This window comes from Styela clava, chromosome 3 (assembly GCF_964204865.1).
Source record: "Styela clava chromosome 3, kaStyClav1.hap1.2, whole genome shotgun sequence".
Classification (NCBI taxonomy): domain Eukaryota; kingdom Metazoa; phylum Chordata; class Ascidiacea; order Stolidobranchia; family Styelidae; genus Styela; species Styela clava.
Genome location: NC_135252.1, coordinates 16,935,348 through 16,950,884, shown reverse-complemented (window position 1 = coordinate 16,950,884; position 15,537 = coordinate 16,935,348). Strand labels below are relative to the sequence as shown.

The 15,537-nt window shown below is 33.3% G+C and overlaps 2 protein-coding genes across 3 annotated transcripts in view; one reads left to right on the top strand and one right to left on the bottom strand.

Annotated features, from left to right (window-relative positions):
- LOC120342288 (tektin-1-like) overlaps positions 1-8,433 on the top strand; it is a 107,048-nt gene extending 98,615 nt beyond the window's left edge. The window contains exons 2-9 of one of the 2 annotated variants that reach the window (XM_078110613.1): positions 1,973-2,189; positions 2,721-2,886; positions 3,906-4,034; positions 4,839-4,982; positions 5,634-5,856; positions 6,506-6,673; positions 7,216-7,326; positions 7,714-8,433. In XM_078110613.1, coding sequence (XP_077966739.1) covers positions 2,000-2,189; positions 2,721-2,886; positions 3,906-4,034; positions 4,839-4,982; positions 5,634-5,856; positions 6,506-6,673; positions 7,216-7,326; positions 7,714-7,791 — 1,209 coding nt within the window. In that variant the 5' untranslated portion in view covers positions 1,973-1,999 and the 3' untranslated portion in view covers positions 7,792-8,433. Of the gene's footprint in view, positions 1-1,970; positions 2,190-2,720; positions 2,887-3,905; positions 4,035-4,838; positions 4,983-5,633; positions 5,857-6,505; positions 6,674-7,215; positions 7,327-7,713 lie in introns of those variants that run through there. The other variant, XM_039411058.2, reaches the window with a different exon arrangement.
- An 801-nt stretch (positions 8,434-9,234) lies between these two features.
- On the bottom strand, positions 9,235-14,963 carry LOC120341948 (uracil-DNA glycosylase 2-like). Its single transcript, XM_039410555.2, has 6 exons — positions 14,732-14,963; positions 13,362-13,535; positions 12,741-12,911; positions 12,129-12,240; positions 11,321-11,499; positions 9,235-10,940 (listed from the first exon to the last, which is right to left on the bottom strand). Exons 1-6 carry the CDS (start codon positions 14,813-14,815, stop codon positions 10,800-10,802), a joined length of 861 nt encoding a protein of 286 aa, XP_039266489.2. The 5' UTR covers positions 14,816-14,963; the 3' UTR covers positions 9,235-10,799.
- Positions 14,964-15,537: the final 574 nt, after the last annotated feature.

Genomic DNA, 15,537 nt, shown 5'->3' with positions numbered 1-15,537 from the left:
AAGCAACAAAAACGGATGAAATATTGTTATTAGTAACAAAATCTGTATGCGTACTTCCGCATCTATTCTTTTCCCTCTGGAAACGAAATGAATTTTTCATTGGAGAGTGGGCTACTATGGAGTGTTAAGAGTCTTTGTACTGGCGCCGTGGATCATGAAAGTTTGGAGAATCACTGCTCTAGCACGACACCAAACCGTGACTACTCGAGCGTATAAGTCGTCAGGATACTGTTGCTAGGCGACAGCCTAGGCGTCAGCTATTGGTCCGAGTTTCTGAATAGATTGGTGAATAGGTTGCGCTATCGTCGCTGTGTCTTTAAAGCTTGCTAGTCTAGATATTCGATACCACATACGTAAGTAGATATCCCCTTATTTATAGTTTGGATTGTTGGAATTTGTTTTACGATTAAATAGCTCCGAACAAATTGTGATTTGTAAACTTAACCAATTAAAATAGCGAATTAATTGCTTTTAAATCTATGTTTATGATTAAATATTTTCCGCATAAATATTAAACTTATCATGTATTGAATGTAATTCAATTTTAGCTGAGCAGCGTGGAAATGTTGAACAGATGTTTTTCAGTGACCTGTAGCTTATGTTTGTTTCCTTTGTCTGATTGTTATTTGCCCTTGATTGTTTTTGTTTTGTCATAATTATTTGTTATTGAACATATCAGCATATCCTCATTATGAAGTTATGGGCCTAGTGAAGTAAACGCTGTAACTGCTTAAATAACGCCTAACTGAATTGTGATGTGAAATGAACGCTGTAACGGTTCAAATTTTACGAGGCCAGAACTTATGATAATAGCTTACCCACGGGAGCACTGAATTTGAGGGGCCTAAGATCTTAATTTCACAGATTGAATCATCAGATATTCAGGAGCGGATGAGATATAGATTATAATAGGGTCAGATTCATATATTAATGTATTTCATAAATAATAGTTGAGAGCAAAAATTATGCTATCTGAGGGACTTCCAATATGAGGGAATTCTAATGCATCAAAAAAATGAAAATAGCAAGATGAATTCTTAGAGAGTAGGCAGTTTTTGTTAGCTAGATATTTTCAGAATATTATAATGAAACATATCCTAGCTTAGGCTTTAGTACAGGCATGCACAATATGGGACATGTGTGCCCAATGTGGCTCGCTATACGCTCGAACATGACAGACAAACAGTTTAGTAAAAAGTAATTCTTGTATTTATATTAAATCCTAATAACTCTAACTTTATTTTAAATAAACCTAAATTGCCATGTCTTTTCACACATTATTAGCTCATGGCGTTGTTATCGGAATCCAATGTTTTTATGTTTTTCTATCAATCGTTTTTATGTGGAATAGGTGAGGATATTTTTTTTTTTGTATTATGTACTTGTTTCAACTCAGATGGTAGCCATTCAGAAAAATCAGAATTATCAAAAGCAGCAATTAATATTGTGTGATTGGGGAAGAAACCAGAATTTTATTGCAACATTTGTCTCAGCTTTATGTCTCTATGTGCATGATTTTTATTTTTTGTTTCTAAATGTCCATGAGGAATTTTATGCAAAGGCAATCAATATTCTTTTTTTATTGAAATACAGCTGTGTATCCTTTTATGGGAATGTTTTCATCAAAATTATCCATTGTAAAATAACACGCATGACCCAACTTCATTCTTCAAATGAAGAATGTGGCAGAGTCTTGGTTAAATGACTACAACTTCAATTTAATCTTACTGCATTACAAAAGTGCAAATAGACCTTAGTTAGTAGAATAGAACAAAAATATAATGAAATAAAGAATATTGAAATCTTAGCAATTCTATTGAAGTTATATTGTATTTCATGTTATGCTATGTTTTTCCAAGTATTTTTTTTGTTATAGGCTTTATATATTTATGATCAGCATAAAAGTGATAGTTTTACATTGAAATTTAACAACGAAGATACTTTCATTAATTCATTTTCTCAATCTACAGTGTTATTTGTGTATTTGTCATAGTCTAAAATGGCCAAGTTAATCCAAGCCCCACCAAAGTTTACACCTCCAGAATGGCACACATCAAATTTTATTAAATATAATAATGCTGAGGGTCAAAGGTCAAGATCTGAAAGATTAATTGATGAGAGCAGAAGACTTATAGAAGAGGTGGATAAAACGACAAGACGCAGTCAACGAGATGTTAACAAAAAGATTGGTAATATACTTTTCATACAAAATTTATTGATTTCATTTTTATACAATTTCAAATTCTTCTGAATTAGTAAAATTCATGAAACTTGAATTTTGTAATTGAACATTTCTTGTTTCCTACATTATAAATTTGCAAATAGTTGCATAGGCCAGTGATGTCAATTATATTCCAGACACATTTATTGCTGCATAAAATGCATATTATATTAGTACACTAATATCTGATGATTCAATTTGAGTCATCAATTTGGGCCATTTGAAGAAATTTTTAGTTGTATATCCGATTTAGGTAACAATTGAAATAGGATAGCAAATAGATGATAAATCAATAATATTTTTATTGATTTTTTTTAATGTACATACAATACATAATTATACAAAGTACATAATGCTTTTGTTTTTATTTTAATTTTGTGAGGTACATGTATCAATTATTCTGGAGCATTTTTGGAAACTACGGTATTAATTTCATTGCAATATATACATAGCATTTATTTTAATTTCTTCATTTTTATTTCCAAATTTCAATTATTAGATCAAAGATTGGAAGACATAAATTTTTGGAAGTCTGAATTAGCAATCAAGTTATCAGAAATAACAGATGAAATTGATACTTTACTCGAATATAAAGCAAGATTGGAGAAAGCATTGCAAGCATGTGATGAACCCCTCGCAATTTCTCAAACTTGTCTTATTAACAGGTAAAATATTTTTTGTATTTTTCTGTCCTAATGCAATTGTACAGTATGTTGTTACATACACTGCATCGGTCTTGGTGATCTGCAAACTACTTCTATATGAAGCAGATGTGTTCTACTATTTACGTACTTTATCGTGTTACTATCTACTAAGAATTCCTGACTACCGTATATTTTGACAACATTTCTATATCTTCATTCGTTATTCAATTTTAAATTGGATATAGTTTAAATATTCATTTTTGAGAAAAGCTTAAAAAGGAACAACCAAGTCAGGCATTTGGAAAGCTGATTAGTGAAAAGTTTCATCTAGATCTAAGTGCAATGAATTAGATTTGTTGAGAAAGCCATGATCAACAAGCAATTAGGTGCATCTTGCAATATCATGGTGTCCTGTAATCCAGAATTCTGCACAAAATTTGATTAAGTTTTTAGGTCAGGATTACCTTGAAGTCTATTATATCATATAAACTATCATTTTGAACAAAACACAGAAGCAATGTATCAACATAAAAAAAAGAAAAACGCCTATTGAGGATCAGGCCTGTTGAGTTGGAGTTTGACATTTTTCACTGGAATCTGTGCCGAAGTTGTATTATCGAAGTCACCCGGAGTCAGAGTCAAAATTTTCTGCCAAAACCTAAATTAATTATATTTACTAAGCTTTCCTAACAGTTTACTAAAGAAAGCTTGCATATGCCAAAGTTCTTATCATCAAAATATGATTTTCTCCATAGTTTAGAGCTGGATTTGGAGTTAAAATATGCATCAACCTGAAGTTAGAAGTCGTTTTTTCATTTTTTTTTCAATTGTAAATTTTCTCTGTCTCGACAGCCCTGTTGGGGATATAAAATGTTAGCAACCAAACAGTCCTATTGCGAAGCTATCTCATCACATTTTGTGTTCAGCTCTCTAGCTCTATTCAAGCACAAATTCTTTTTTGCAGTCGAGTACATTGCGAAAGAATTGGGAGAATTGACTAGCTTCATATCACTTTATATTTTATCTCATTTTACTTTCAGAGAAAGTCGTGTCTCTATCGATCTAGTTCATGATTTGGTAGAGAAAGAACTTTTCAAAGAGGTTGAAGTGATTCAAGGGGTTCAAGCACTACTGAAAAGAACACTTGAGCAGACTGTAGAGCAAATTAGGTATGAATATATACTTTGTTCTAGTAAAAATGCACATTCATATACTCAGCCCATGATATCCAACAAATTAGAAAAAAAAATATATTTTTGTGTATTACTCACCTAGGAGAGATACCAAGTCGTTACTTGTACATTGATTTGGGTATATTATCTTCATACTCTAACCCAGGGACCTGAAAACGGGCTCAGGTCAGAAATGGAAGATGAATCGAAGAGAATAACTCGAATTAGTCTTGGCTTGACAAAAATAGAATTTGATTCGACTGACTCAAGTTGAATTGGATTCAAATTGACGACATAGCCTACACTTGAGCATTTGTATTACCTTGTTGAGATCACATCCTCTGAATTCTTTAGCGAGGATAAGTATTTCTTGGTTAACTCAATTCGACCAACTTTGGAAACTGTCTTGATCATCCAATTGTTCTCTCTTTGCATTTTCATGAATTAGGAATTCAATTTAATCGAAAAATTTAATTAAAATTAATGCCATTTACCGAAAGTTGGACATTGGAGAATTCAAGATAAATAGTTTTATCCATTTGGGGCACAATAGCTAATAGCTATGATTATGTTTACAATGAAATTAATAAAAATTTTATTTATATTACTATTTTGTAACAAAATATATCCCAGGTATTGGTTTTAAATAGATATTGATTGCAAACTACACAGATTTGGATAGTTTGAGATCCCAAAATATTTTCAGTGTTGCTGAGTGAATTTTACCTATTGAATATTGATACTGGTTTCTAAAATTAAGTATTGGTATTAATTAAGTATTGGTATTAAATCTATTTTTAGGCTAAATCGTTCTGCCAAATATTATTTGGAAAAAGATTTGAAAGACAAAGCCATTGCTCGGGATATTGATTCATTATGTGCAGAACTCAACAACAATACGAGCGGAATCTCATTCAGAGCCAATGTTGTGAGAATAGATTCAAAGTATGTCCACATTGTTCATTCAAATACTTTCAACTTTTCTTATTTTTTGTTGTTTTAGCCTACGTATTCACATTTACAATAATGCACAACTGTGTTGAGGAGAATCGAGTCATTCCTCGACTTGAGCTGGAATCCAGTCACCATACACCAGAGACTCGAAGTGACTCGATACAATGACTCTAACTCCTCTTCAAAAAATTGCCAGTGATAGCATACTCAGTGATTACTTTGACTCGATGATTCATGACTCACTCACTAGGGTTCAGAGACTCAACACTGATACACAAAGTTATATCCCACAGTATATTTCACCCTTTATTTGTCTGAGCAGTCATCTTGTACAACCGGCGCTATCGGGAGCATTCTACATTGCCAAGTATTTTATCTGTTTTTTTCAAACGAATCTGTGAATAGATAGTTTTTGAATTGGCAAAATCACAGTTATTAAACGTGGAGCTGTAGGCAGACATCAAAGATATGAAAATAGAGTATCCAGGCCAAATACGATATAAATATAGAAATACTTCCATGCAATTATTTCTATCTACCTCCTTTTGATTATTGAAAATAATTCCATGTATTTTTTCACAAGGACTGGAATCTTTCAGGTGTAAAACGTGGATCAGCTTCTAAAATTTTGTTCTATTTCAGCTCTGTGACACCACATGACTGGGCCTTGTTCAGTAATGCGAACATCAAGAAAGCTGAACGAGAAAAGAATAGTTCAATCACATTGAGAGCAGGCATTGATGGCGTTCTCAAACAAACTGCAGATGACATGCAGACACAGTGCAATGCTGTAAACCTGTCATTCAGAGAAAGAGTTGCTGAAATGAAGGATGCAAAGAACAAATTGGAGAAACATCTGGATAAGGTTTTAACATTTAAAAAATTTGCAATGTCGACTAAAATATTTCCATTTACCAGAAGTTACTAACTAGATTACAAATATTTTCTTTGTTCAGTCCAAACATAGAGTGGGTTGTGTATTCTTCCACTATCCAAGTTTGTCTATCTGGATTATTAGTTGACAATTTCCACATCTTCATTGGACTTGTTATAGTACTGGATGAAAGCTGTGGCTTCATCACATGATTAAGCTGTGTTTTCGTTTTGTCCATAAGTATAATAAGTATAAGTTTATTTCGACTCCATAATCAGCAATAGACGATCAAAAGATAGATAAAAACAAATGATAAAGTAACTGATTATAGAATCGAGAAAGCGAACAAAACCTTGAGTAAGGTTTGAAACGTACATCTCAGAACGAACAAATCCCAAACATCTTCGAACTTGCAAAGCAAGAAGGTTGAAGATACCGATCTAGTTTCTTATGCCTGAATTCAAATAGATTGGGCACATAAATCTATAATATAAATCGATTTACAAATTGCAAAGCATAATGGGTAACCACATCGATATGTGGTAAATTTCAAACACCATCTGTGTGGACAATCATTAAATCATTTTGTTTTTGAATAAAGATCACTAGTGAGTTAAATGTTTCGGTTTTGCTTTTCCAGGTTCAATCTGAAATCAGTTCGCAAGAGAAGAATATCATTGAACTAAGAAGAGCAATTGAAGATAAGAACGGACCAATGATGGTGTCACAATCAAGATTGGGTGAAAGAACTGAACGACCAAACGTTGAACTTTGCCGAGATCCTGTACAATATAGACTGATTGATGAGGTAGGCAATGTTCCAATCCTTAAATAGTACAAAATAATCTTGATTAAGAACTTTATTTTAATTTTATCCAATACACAACAAGCAATACAGTGAAGCTTAGTATATTGCACTTAAAATTAAAAAGAACTTTTAACTGTGAGGTAGCTAAAAAAAAATTCATGTGCTCTTCTGACTCCTTAAAAGTATATTTAAAGAACAAAAAGAACACTGGATGGGTTATGGAATTGAATATGTGAAATTATTGACTGACACAAAAGTATGAAACACTAGCCGATAATTGACTTTGTTTTAAACTTCTATTATGGTGTTAAAATTATAATCAGAATTTCATATCAGGAAAGATTGCTTTATAAAATGTAGAGTTTAAAAAAGAAATTTTTTCATACTTGACCGATATTAAATTTATTTTATAGATAGAATCCAAAGTGACTAGCTATTATAAAATGACTCGGGAACATGAACTTTATTTTATGTTATGTCCAGATATATATTTATGGTACATAGTTCTTGATAGAATATATATAATTATCTTTAATTAATAGGTTAACGAGATCCAAACAAACGTGAACAATCTTGTTGCAACTCTTGCATGTGCTGAAGCAGAACTGAAAGGTCTTACTAGAAATCAACTATTACTCGAAGAAGATATCCAGGTGATTTATTTTCTGCCTTACATTTGATAGCAGTGATGGATGCAAGTACTTAAATCCTGAGTCATAGACTATCCGATTCTCAAGCAAACTTTAAGATTCAATTCAAAGTCAAATGGAGACATTGTACTTTTGACCCATTTTAAATTTCACCAACTGTGAAATGGATAAATATGATTGTGATGGCGCTAAGATTTCAATATCATGTTAAATCAAAGTAATTTTAGTAGTTAAACCAGATTTAATATCGTATGGACATTTGACATGGGCATTATCACAGCCTAGTTTGACTTATTGTCCGAACAAGCAAGTAATCTTTAGTTCCATAGGCAGTGACACACAATGGTTCAGCGTATTTCTCAACTTTGATAAATCTTTAATATATTTCAGGTCAAATCAAACTCTCTTTTCATTGATGAAGTCCAGTGCATGCAAATCCGTGAAGCAATTTCAATCAATTATTTCTAAATCAGACGAGACAGGCAAATTACTTTTATCATCAAAGATTTTTATCAGAAACCTTTTCTTTTATCATCCATCCATTGACTCTTTATAAGAGAAAGAATGTGTATATGCTAAAACTATTTCTTATTATGAATAGGTAGGGAAGAATAACCACACATTTTTATTAACTTGCATCGTGCGTGTTATGTTTAGGTCTGTAGCGTAGTTTGTCAACATTAAAGTCATTTTTTGTAGGTAATTTTACTTCTTAAATTTTATCATAATTTACAACCAAGATGAACACCACAGAAATCAAAGTATTTGTTTCTGAAAATCAAATAGCTCATGAAGAATGTGTTATGTGTGAATTTGAATATCTGCATTTGTAGTCATTCCTTGTATTGTTGTGTGTTTTTCTATAATTGTGAGATTATCAACTTAAACTGCGGATGTGTGCGTGTTTTATTATATAGTATTGTCTAAAAGTACTAGCCGGTTCATTTCTCTGATTATCCACCAGTAAAAATTATATTGTCACTGTCCAGTGTGGTGTTTTTGTTGACTGTTTCAATTGTAGGTCTTGCTTCTTTTTATGTGATTAATATTTTCTTTGTACAGTATTTTATGGTTTCTGGTCTATCACAAATAAACGTCTGTCAATGTTAAGGATTTTTGTTATCTGATGACGAATATGAAATAGAATGGCCAGGAAAATCATCGATTACTTTGAGATTATGGATAATTATCTTATGTCTAATAATGATGTGTAGGCAGCAAATGACAAACCAATAGTTTGGCTGCAGTAGAAAGAGACATGTTTAGTAAAATTGGTCACCTCAGTTCGTAATTGTAGCAATCATAAAAACAATGGTTACGGACAAAAAACTCCTATAATAAATACAATTGGCTTAATTAAATTCTCAACTTTTGCGAATTCATCATTTCCTAAAAAAGGGAATAAACAGCAATTACATTGTAGTTGACTGTCAGATGGCGTTGGAGCCCGGGTTTAGCTATTCCTTTTTTCAAAATTTCAGACTAATGAAGAATAGATCTAACATAGCTTCCAGTAAATGATTTGTTGTCACAGACACGTAGTGCCTAATTAATTATCAACCTGGAGATTGGAAATTAATGTCTACACAAACCAGGAAATTTCAGTTTTGGTACCTCTGGCAAGAAAAGAAGCCCTGGTAATTACTTACCTCCGCAAGTCACAATTTTAAGAACAGGTAGTTTTGTATCAAACAAGAGGTTCCCTCGCCTCGGAAAAAAGAGTGTCACAATAGGGCTGCATGACACTCTTCATATAATTTTAACGCAGAACTTTCAAAACACCAAATATAACACGAATTGTCAGCTATGGAGTTTGTTACCGAAGTTGGTATCCACCTACATTCCAAGAAATGGTTCATGCAGATCGCAGGGCTGTAAGCTCCCCTGGTTACAACCAATGAACTTCAGACATCAAGGTTTTCAAATTTTATTACAAACATCAAAAAACGAGTAATGAAAAAGTATTTACAAATGAAACTTGCCTTGTTAGGGGCAGTTAATAATAGTCATACATAGCAGCACATTTTGTAAAACTATCACATAGGCAGTGTGACGCAAGCCACGTCCCGGTCATACCATCTAAAGATTCAGAAAAGACCTTCAATCCATCTGAAACCTTAAATGGTGACGCTTGGTGTAGAGAATAAAAAACAAAAAGTAACACAAAGAAAAGTATTAAGGAACATGATTAGCAGCAAACTCAAGATAATATACAAAATATGGTTGTTGTTCAGCTTATGGCACGAATAATTTAGACAGTCAATTTTAAAATGATTCTGACAATGGCAGCATTTAATTTTTTGGGGCAGTGACTGGGCTGACTTGAAGAGAGGAAACAGCATGGCTGCCAGTACTATGATTCAATGATTTTTCACTCTCGAAAAAATTTCTTGTCAAATTTGGCAAGGGTTGACAATTGAATTTATGATTACAAGTTGCTAAGAGAAACAATTTAGATTAAACACTTTACAAATACACTTACTAAACTACAAAGCATATAAGCAACTACTGGTTATACATGAAACTACTAGTACAATATGATTGACTTAAAGGCATTAAACATGTTTAAAACATTTTCAGATTTCTTGTTCTTAATATGAAGTTTAAAAACCGAACAAAAAGATAGTTACCGTAAAAATAACATTGACTTCCAGGGTAGTAGTATTCAGACACAAACTGCAACTTACTAATTTTTTCCCATTCTATAATATTTCAATTCAGGGACGAGTAAAATGACAAATCGTAACCATAATAATAAGTTCTGTTTAGATGATAAACCAACATAAGTATACACAAAAAAGAACTAACCAAAACTATTTAAAATATAAGATTATGAGCATACCTCCACTCTCAACAGAAGACAAAACATGTGTTATTTACAAAATGATATTAAAAAAGTGTTCATTGAATGATGAAAATTTGTGTAAGCATGTTCTCAACTGAAATTTTAGACCATTACAAAATTACAAACGCAAATTTAAATACGAGTTAAATTTTTTCCAAAAAAGGGTGATAAAGTTCGGGTTTGTAAAAGTTTCTGGTTCTAATTCAAATCAAAGTCAAAAGAATACTGGAAGTTTAGTTTAGAATTAACTCGCCAATGAATTTCGAGCCATATAGCGTATTGATGAACAATTCCAATTTTATTTTCACAGAAATTATGAGATCCTTCATTTTTACTAATCCTTGAGGGCCTACATCAGAAAAATGGTCTCTCAGGAGTTCGAAAGAACATATGAATCTTAAACTACCAAATTTGACAACCCTGGTGAGAAATTAGTGGGTATTGATCAAGGTCTTGAATTTTTATATATAAGAGACTATGAAGCAGTTTATTACAATGCACACTACGATTCATACAAAACAAACTATTTACAAAGCTACATGAACATGGCAGTGAGTCGAGCAGCAAGCCGATAATAAAGAAGTTACAAATATGAATGAAATCGTACAAAGAACATAAAAAGCAGCAATATTTATAAAGCACACCAATCAATTTCTTTATCTCCTTGATCTTTTAAAAGTTTGTTTGCTTCAGAAAAATGTTTGCAACCGAGGAATCCTCTGTATGCTGACAATGGTGAAGGATGGACAGAACATAATACGTGATGTCGTTTCTGAATACATATATGGATTAATCCGAGTTTAAAAATGATTTTCAACTTCGACAATCATTACGTCTCGCATCACCTCAAATGAATATTTCAAATATTTGTACTATGGCTATTTGTATTTATATTATACAATGCTTATTCAAGTATTTTCCTCTGAACAAGGCCTGTACAATAGCATTCCCGTTGAGCATTGCCTACCTAATTTATTTCACCCTGGGATATGTGACGAGATTTGAACCAGAGATTATAACCTGCGATACTGATGTATGGTTATGTCTAACGCTTCAATCACAATCACTAAGCCTTCATGTCCAAGGCATTCAACCAATCTTCCCTTGAGGCACTTGCAAAACGTAAGCTTCATAAATAAAAAAAATTCCTACCTTATCTATTACTGCACCTTTCTTTTGGGCGTAAGATCCCCACAACATAAATACAACTCCAGTACAATTGGAATTGACATATTTTATAACAGCATCTGTGAACTTTTCCCATCCTTTGTCTTTGTGAGAATTAGCAGAATGAGCACGGACCGTCAGGACAGCATTCAAAAGCAAGACACCTAGTAAGGAAAGTTTGATAAAATCATCTGTGCTCTTATATTTAAGAACAGTAGTATAAGGATAAAATAAAAAAGCATGTTAAAATCCCACATAAGCACACATCACATTGGAGAGATTGCATGCTGATATGTAGTACTTTTCGTTTTTTTTATCCTGTCTAGTGAGCCCGCAAAAATATTGTACAAATTAGGCGGTCATGAAAACAGGGAAATATAATCTCAATCTCATATTCGCTTATTCAATAAATAACAGAGCATATTGTGTAAAGAGACTGAAAATTACGGGCAGGGGGTATATTCACTTGGCAGTTTACCAGTCCAAGTTGAATGTGAAAATACTTAAATAGTTATCAGGTTAGGATTAATGAACTTGACGTTGAAAAAAGGTGTGACTGACAGCGGTTATCCGAACGTGAACTACTACTAGGTGTTCAGCAATCCTCTCGAAGATAGGTATCCCTGACGGAATTTTGAACATGCGATTCCGCACAGGACACAGAATCCAATGGGAATTCATATTTAAATTTTATCATTTTATAAACTGTCTGAAATTAAATTCAACTGCACGACTCTAAATAACGATGAATTCAATTTTTTATTGGTCTTCCTTTCTTATTTGAGTACGATACCTTGTTTTGCCCATCTAGTTAAATCTCCATGACCAGGGTGTTTGAAACCTCCAATATCAGATTTCAATTCTTTAAACATATTTTCCAATGAAGGAGGGGGTTTCACAGGTTTCTAAAAGAAAACAAATACCAATAAGACATTGATACCATGAAACGTTGAATTTGATTAATAACATCATTTAACTGAAGAAATATAACACAAAATGCATAGCCGAGACATATTCTAGAATACAAGCATATTTGTAAACAGTGGACACTCTGTAATCTATGCATGTCTGGATCGTTTTGCTAGATGTTTTGATTGTTCTGGCTGGGGTAGTTATTGTTGGTGAAAACCACTTATTCTTGCGATATAGGCCAATCGATTTTAAATTTTAAAGTACTTAAAGTCGTAAGAATTCGCTAATGAAAGCAATTGCTCTTATTTTATAATTTTACAACAGGGTCCAATATATTGCCCCAAAATTTGCCATTTTTCTCAATTCATAGGCGAACCTTGGTACACACCTTTATATGACATTTGGTGTATTTTGTTACATTTGGCTGAAATTTTACTAACATTGCATTAGTCGTTAGACCTTCATGACATTGCTCTTTTCTACATTAACTTACTTTGACACTGAAGCATAATCCATGTGCCTGTCCCTCACCATGGTAAGGATCCTGGCCGAGTATAACAACTTTAATATCTTTCAACTTGCAATGCTGTGTCCAAGAGAAAACATCTTCCACTGGAGGGAACACTGTATGTGAAGATCTTTCTGATGTCACAAATTTGCCTAACTAAAGTAATAAATGAAAATATCAATGAGGTACAACAGTACAAAAAATTAATTTTATGTTTTTGCGAATTATCTGTCTCAGACAAACTACGGCCCGTTGTGTAATTCAATCTGGTCCTCCTGATGCTGCCACAACCAAATTAAAACCAAATTTTGATGTTTTAGCTAAAAAAATAGCTTAAGGAATTAGTTGAGATTGGATTGAATTAGTTTTGGCACAAGGATCATTGTTTTCCACTTTTGCTTTTGTAACACTGTATATATTGTTCATAAAATTTAACTTTTTACAATACACTTACATGGCCAGTCAGTCTGAGGGGGCAGAATTTTTGGCCCCTGGTCCAAAAACCGTGCCCACCACTGATCTATCTTGATACTAGACGACAAATATCAGAATACGAATATTACTGTAAAAACAACATAATAAAATACAAATAAATTGAAGACTAACCTTAACAAAATAGTCCTTATGAAATTCAGGCTCTAAAGCTTTTTTCCAAGACTCTCCAATTGTTTCAAGACCTAAAGAATCCATATACGTTTGTTTCTTCAATGAAATATGTGTCTGTACTGGTTTGTTATTAGGTGACTCAGTCAACGGTCTCTTTGCTGATGAACAGATTTCCTGACAAACATATGGTGTAACATCAGAACATGCGCTGATCATATTTATTATATTTTACAGAGACATGAGATATAGTGAAGATAGATTTTGGCTATGTTATATTTTTTATAACCATAGCCAAATCTGCAAATGTCTGAATGTAGGAATGAAGACACTCCTGCACTCATTAGGTACATATCCACCTGCTATGATCAAACAACAGAACAAATAGCCTCGATGCAGTGATTTCGTGAGTTAGTGCTAGTTATTAGGATTCTTTTAGTTAATAGCTTTAATAGTCAGATAGCTGATTGTGGCATCATGGTGTAACATGAGGCTAAAACATAATGTCTGAAAGTGTTTAGTTCATGAATTTTTCAAAAATGACGAAATGATATGTAGAGCATGTATGTTTATTCGTCTCGTAAAAGCAAAATAAAAGAGTTGATACTCTCTAAATACTGAAGACGGGATGTATGCACAAGACCATACTGACCTAAAACACACGAATGTTATGTATCAAATTCTATCAATTTACTCCTCTTTCAAGGTATTTTCTAATTGTAAATACAACCAGAAGCAATGATTCAAAAAAAAAATTAGTAAAAAGCATTTCCACAAAACTTATGATTCAGTGATTGCATTTTAGCCAGAAGATTAGAAAGGTATAAAATTACAGTGTGATAGTCCGATAGAGAAATAATAAATTACAAAAAGAAGCATTTTTACCATGTCATAGATTTATCAAAGTGAATTAAAACAATATTATGGTATCCCAGTACCCTGGTACCGGTATCCTGGGATGAAGAAAGGGAGGAAAATGTTTGAGTTGGTGCTTTTGATAGGCGACAATATTGGAAAGAGATTGAACAACATGCTAGCCTACTGTAACAAAAACCATTGTCTTATTCTGCTATTGTTTGCTGCATTCAAATTTTATTGTTACTTTACTTTACTATTTATAATATAGTGATCCCTGCAGATTTCACACTGCTGTGGACTGGACTACTCTCACACAAAAAACAGTAATGTTTTAATTAATTAACTTAAATTCTACAGCTGTATGGAGATATGCGCATGACAGCATGACATGAAATATCAATATCTCTGAATCTGCCGGATCTGACAATTTCAAATACATTTTATCTTTGTACCGTACCTGTACCGTATGTTCGGTTAATTATCGAAACAACATTTGAAAAAAGTAAATAAGATACCTTCTCTTTCAATGGTCGTTTCAAGTTGCCTGTCTTCTTCTGAGCCACGTTGAAGAAAGACGAAATTTTTCTTTGTGATGACATTTTTGTTTGTGGACAAGGTTGGGTTCCGGCGTCTTTGGAAATGGAAAAGACGCCTTAGCTGGCTTTTATGTGCCAGCCAGGCGTCTTATTTGGAACAATGAAATTCACTCAGCACCGCTCCACACACCACTCTGCCACAAGAGCGAATAAAAACCGCTGAAAATTGCGGTTGGATAAAGCAGTAACGGCGGGAACGATTGCCGCCAAAAAAAAACACGATGTCTAAAAGTTGATTATTAACTATGACGTCATATCCATAAAGACACGCGTCGTTGCGGTCGAATCACGTGTATTTGTGTTTGTTTACTTTACAGACACACCCCTTATACTCCTGCTTCCCACTCTCTGCATTTTGCAAGGAGCTCTATGTTCATTGGTTGTCGGCATGTGATTTCCCGCGATATGGCGGAATAGAGCTGTTTTTGATATACTTATTCAATGAAAAATCCTCCAATTCCTGAAGTAAATGTGCTGCTGCAGAAACGTTAATGGACGAGCACCGGCGGAGCGACATTGCAGGCGGTGCAGATATGTCTGGATGAGGGAAAGTAAGATCATCATGTATGCACAATAAGGAGAAAGATCTGCTTCAAATTGTGTGGGCAAATATGCGGACGTACGGTACGGTACTTGTACGCTTTTTAACCTTATTTTAAGTTATGCTCGCCTCCCAGGTAGGTACCGGTACGGTACCATATGCACACCCTGCATTTTGTTTTTGT